The following is a 5,000-nucleotide window of genomic DNA, read 5'->3' on the forward strand; positions in this document are numbered from 1 at the left end:
ATCAATTAGCATCTCAAGATTGTGACTTGCTTTCTTCTTATTATTATTATGAGTTCAGCATAATGGTTGGTGTAGTGTCCTTGGGCAAGAGACTGTAAGAGTCCTTGGGCAAGACTCCTAACACCACCTTGGCCTTCCTGTGTAAAATGATCGAATAGTAAGTCGCTCTGGATCAGAGCGTCAGCCAAATGCTGTAAATGTAAATGTAATAACGAGATTCTCAAAATGACGACACAACATCTCAAAATTTTGACTTCTCATCATTATGACTTACTTTGTCATAATCATGGTCAAATATTAAAGACGTAGCATCTCATAACTATGATAGAGCACTCCTAGTATTATGAGACGGTAAGTCATTATCATGAGATATTAGGTCATAACTATGAGAAAATTTCTCAGTATTATGAGACACTATGTGCGCTAAGTACATGGCCACGTTCTTCTGTGGTCAGCAGATCGAAACCAAACGTTTTAAAACTCCACAACTTCTTACCAGAGTCTGAACATGTGTTACTACAAACGTCATTTCTCTTGGGGGGGTATTCTCCTGTGCTAACACCATCCGGGGAAAATTGGGGGAAAATGAGATTTTTGGCCAAAGTTTCGCTTTAAAATCTCACGTCAAGGAGCGTCAGAACTCACAGTTCAGCACGAGGTCAGGCCGAAGCTCATAATTGGAAGGTGTGATTATTTATGTAAGTACAGCAGTTTAACTTTCCTCCAGCTGCTCAGAAGCCTGTGGGCCGTCCTGGGCCGGGGAGGAAGTTGCTGAACACAGCAGTGCTGTAGCTGAGAGGCACTGAGGCAGCCTCGACACGCATCTAAAGAGCTCCTAACGAGGGCTCCTCCTGTCATCAGGCCCACTCACACTCCTCCAAATCCACCACCAGAGAGAGAAGGATAAAACCTACTCAGCACTTTTTGGGCTGCTTTTCCAGAACAGATCAGAAAAGTCTGCACTGAAAACGAGTTTTACACACAGAGTCTCCACTGAATCAGTGAATCAGACCAACACTGGGCTCTGAGCCCAGGTCTGAGAGGACAGGCAGACAGGCAGACAGACAGACAGACAGACAGACAGACAGACAGACAGACGAGGGCTGATCTGAAGGTGCTTATTTAACTGAAGCTGCTGATATAACTTTATTATAATGTTACATAAAGCATCCAGTAATTTTTATCCATATATACACAGAGACAGAGAGAGAGAGAGAGAGAGAGAGACAGAGAGAAACAGAGAGAGAGAGAGAGAGAGACAGAGAGAAACAGAGAGAGAGAGAGAGAGAGAGAGACAGAGAGAGAGAGAGAGAAAGAGAGAGAGGGAGAGAGAGACAGAGACAGAGAGAGAGAGAGAGAGAGAGAGAGACAGAGAGAGAGAGAGAGAGAGAGACAGAGAGAGAGAGTGAGAGAGAGACAGAGACAGAGAGAGAGAGAGAGAGAGAGAGAGAGAGAGACAGAGAGAGAGAGAGAGAGACAGAGAGAGAGAGAGAGAGAGACAGAGAGAGACAGAGAGAGAGACAGAGAGAGAGAGAGAGAGAGAGAGAGAGAGAGAGAGACAGAGAGAGACAGAGAGAGAGAGAGAGAGAGAGAGAGAGAGACAGAGAGAGAGAGAGAGAGAGAGAGAGAGAGAGAGAGAGAGAGAGAGAGAGAGAGAGAGACAGAGAGAGAAGACTCACTCTTTGATGTGCTTTCGGCAGGGGACCGAGTTGCGCATGCAGGTTCCCGTCAGTCGCTCCACGTCCTCCACAATAACGAACGGCTTCTCCTCCAGAGTCACGATGGTCAGGTGGTTATCGTCCGTCTCCGCGTCTCCGAAAGAGTTGAACCGCGGCCACACCGGAAACTTCAGGGTCAGACTGCGGTTCTCCCACTTCCCCATCTGCACACACAGCAGGGAGAACAGGAATGGTTACTTATTCGACCAGTTCAAACTGACCGATAATCAAACTGGAATCGCGCTGGGGTCTTTATACAAAGCGCTGGTGGGAGTAAACAGCTGTACCAACACTTCTCATGTAAACAGTAAACAGATGTTCAAAGACTCTTGAGAAGGCTGGATTCAACACAGTCAAATATGAAATGAACCATCCTGAAAAGACAGGCTAAAATATCCCTGACCAGCTGTGTAAATGCAGTGACCGCTGTTTAATCGCTGTTGGAAACATTTATACTGATGTGCATATGTTGGGAATAACAATTCAAAAGTTTGGGATCACGGTTTTCAATAAAATACCAATACAAATAAATACTAATATACGAAATTCCAAGTCGCTTAGCCTCCCGGGTCACCGGGGTAAAACGCAGTCTCAGTCTGATTTGGTGGCCAACGGTTCAGCCCTGAATTTTTATGTTTTTAAGTCAATTTTATTATTTTAAATTACGCTTGAATTTTAATTATATTTTGAATTGAAATATTTTACTTGACTGCCCTGTGATGGACTGGTGACCTATCAAGCGTGTTTTCTGCCTTCCGCATGATGAACCCTGGCTCCAGTACCCTCCGCAACCCAGAAGGATAAGCAGCTTGGAAGATGGGTGCATATTTAAGTTGACTGTATGAATAAAAATATCAATCAAAGTCAATCTTAATTCCACAGGAAGGGGGGGGGTCTTGCAGAAAGACGTCAATTTCAAGGATCTTTTTTCTTCCATCAAAATTAACTTTTAAAACCCCACTTTTAAAACATATTCTGACGTCACCGTGCAGCAGTGGCTGGGGGAAAAAAATCAACCAATAATATCAGAATTCCTGATGGACAGAAAACCCTCCGCTAGATCAAAGACCCTCCCTGACACAGTTTCACACAAAAACACCCCGCAGAACAGATGGACGACGAGTTTTCCTCACGTTAGACTCTCCAACGCCGCCTCGTCTGATTCTCGCTGTAATTAAGTGCTCTGTGGACGCACTAATGATGTAACCCCCCCCCCACCCCCTGAACTGGGCTCTGACTCTGCTGATGAGCCACCAGCACATCACCAAAGCCAGCCTGACCAACACCGGCAGGTCACAACCTTCTCAACCACTCGCTTCTGCTCTCCTAGTCTTCTAACCAGAAAAGAAAATCGCTTGCAAACGTTGTTTATTTCGGCCAAGGATGGAAGCCACCGCAGGCATTCCGAGGACTTACAGCCTCAATATGAAGATCCAGCGGACAAACACAGTCTCTGATCAGCTGAGCTTCAGCTTTCCTCTCACAGCTCCGACGGAGCTGAACGACAGAGCTGCTTCTTATTACTGTGACTCTGAAGACGTGCACCATTACTGAAACCTCAGCACCAGACAAATACCGCCACTAGTGAGCGGCTGTTGTGCGGTTTTATTATAAAACAGCACAACATGCAACAAATTTCAGGGTCTAACAACTCACAAAACTCATAGTTTGGTTGGGTACAGCAGTGACGTCATGCGATGCAACTATGACTTATTATTGTTTCTATTTCAGTTTATTAGAGCTTTCAACCTCACAAAAGTATAATATTTTACGATAAAATGCTAAAGAGGTTAGTTAATATAGGCATGTTTGTGCTTTTCCTCCCCATTAAAGAAGAAGTGATATTAACTTCCGGTCCAATTGTTTTTCCCTGTGTGCTGAATGTATTTTTCAGTGTCTGTGTTTTGAGGGGCTTTCTCTGCAGCAGCTTCACAGGAGCCTAAAGTCTCTAAGCCCCCCGGCATTGGGCTGTGGAGCAGTGGAACTGCACTCTGTGGAGTGACGGAGCTCCATCCAGTACCTCTGGGATGAGCTGGAGTGATCCAGTGATCCATGTGCAGTACAGTCGTATGCAAAAGTTTGAACACCCCAGTCAGAAAACATATTTTATTGATTTTCCAAGAGAAAACAAGTTAAACCCTGAATTACTGAACTATTTTCCCCCCTAAAACCAGTGACAGTGTTCTCTGTAGAGGATGTGTTAACGGACACAGGCACAAACTCTTGCATATATACTGTATATTAAAGCAATAGGCCACGAGAGACTCAGACACGCCCACACTGCATAAACGATGCACTGAGTGGCTGTAGAGGCTAGAGTTTCTAAACGTAGCTAGCACACTGTTTAGGGAGTATGGAGCCCGAGTTTGACGCCACTTCTGGCTGAAACACGGGCATTTGAAGTGTGTGAGACATTCAAGTGACATTTTTTTGTTTTACAGTTAATTACAGTTAACACTATTTAGCCTGTTATCTAGAGAAGGCATGTGATAGGGTGCCAAGACAGGAACTGTAGTACTGTATGAGGAAGTCAGGTGTAGCTGAAAAGTATGTTAGGGTGGTGCAGGACATGTATGAGGATAGTGAGACAGTGGTGAGGTGTGCCGTTGGAGTGACATGGTTTCAAGGTGAAGGTGGGGTTACATCAGGGATCAGCTTTGAGCCCCTACTTGTTTGCAATGGTGATGGACAGGTTGACAGATGAGGTCAGGCAGGAGGCTCCATGGGCCATGATGTTTGCTGATGACATTGTAATCTGTGGTGAGAGTAGAGAGCAGGTGGAAGAGAATCTGGAGAGGTGGAGGTTTGCACTGGAGAGGAGAGGAATGAAGGTCAGTAGAGACAAGACGGAATACATGTGTGTGAATGAGAGGGAGGCAGGTGGAAAGGTGAAGATGCAAGGAGTAGAGGTCGTAAAGGTGGATGACTTCAAATATCTTGGGCCAACCATCCAGAGCAATGGACAGTGTAGAAAAGAGGTGAAGAAGAGGGTGCAGGCAGGATGGAGTGGGTGGAGACGGATGTCAAGGCTGATGTGTGACAGAAGGATAGCAGCAAGAGTGAAAGGGAAGGTCTACAAGACAGCAGTGCGTCCTGCTATGATGTCTGGTTTGGAGACTGTGGCTCTGTCTAAAAGACAGGAGGCTGAGCTGGAGGTGGCGGAGATGAAGATGCTGAGATTTTCATTGGGAGTGACAAGGCTGGACAAGATTAGAAATGAGCAGATCAGAGGGACGGTGAAGGTGGAGCAGTTTGGAGATAAAGCCAGAGAGGCCAGGTTGA

The 5,000-nt window shown here is 45.6% G+C and overlaps 1 protein-coding gene across 1 annotated transcript in view; it reads right to left on the reverse strand.

Annotated features, from left to right (window-relative positions):
- The window catches only part of grin2aa (glutamate receptor, ionotropic, N-methyl D-aspartate 2A, a), a 265,531-nt gene that overhangs the window by 54,086 nt on the left and 206,445 nt on the right, over positions 1–5,000 (reverse strand). Inside the window, exon 5 of the mRNA XM_037544960.1 lies at positions 1,680–1,882. Coding sequence (XP_037400857.1) covers positions 1,680–1,882 — 203 coding nt within the window. The remainder of the gene's footprint in view (positions 1–1,679; positions 1,883–5,000) is intronic.

Source organism: Pygocentrus nattereri, chromosome 14 (assembly GCF_015220715.1).
Source record: "Pygocentrus nattereri isolate fPygNat1 chromosome 14, fPygNat1.pri, whole genome shotgun sequence".
Taxonomy (NCBI): domain Eukaryota; kingdom Metazoa; phylum Chordata; class Actinopteri; order Characiformes; family Serrasalmidae; genus Pygocentrus; species Pygocentrus nattereri.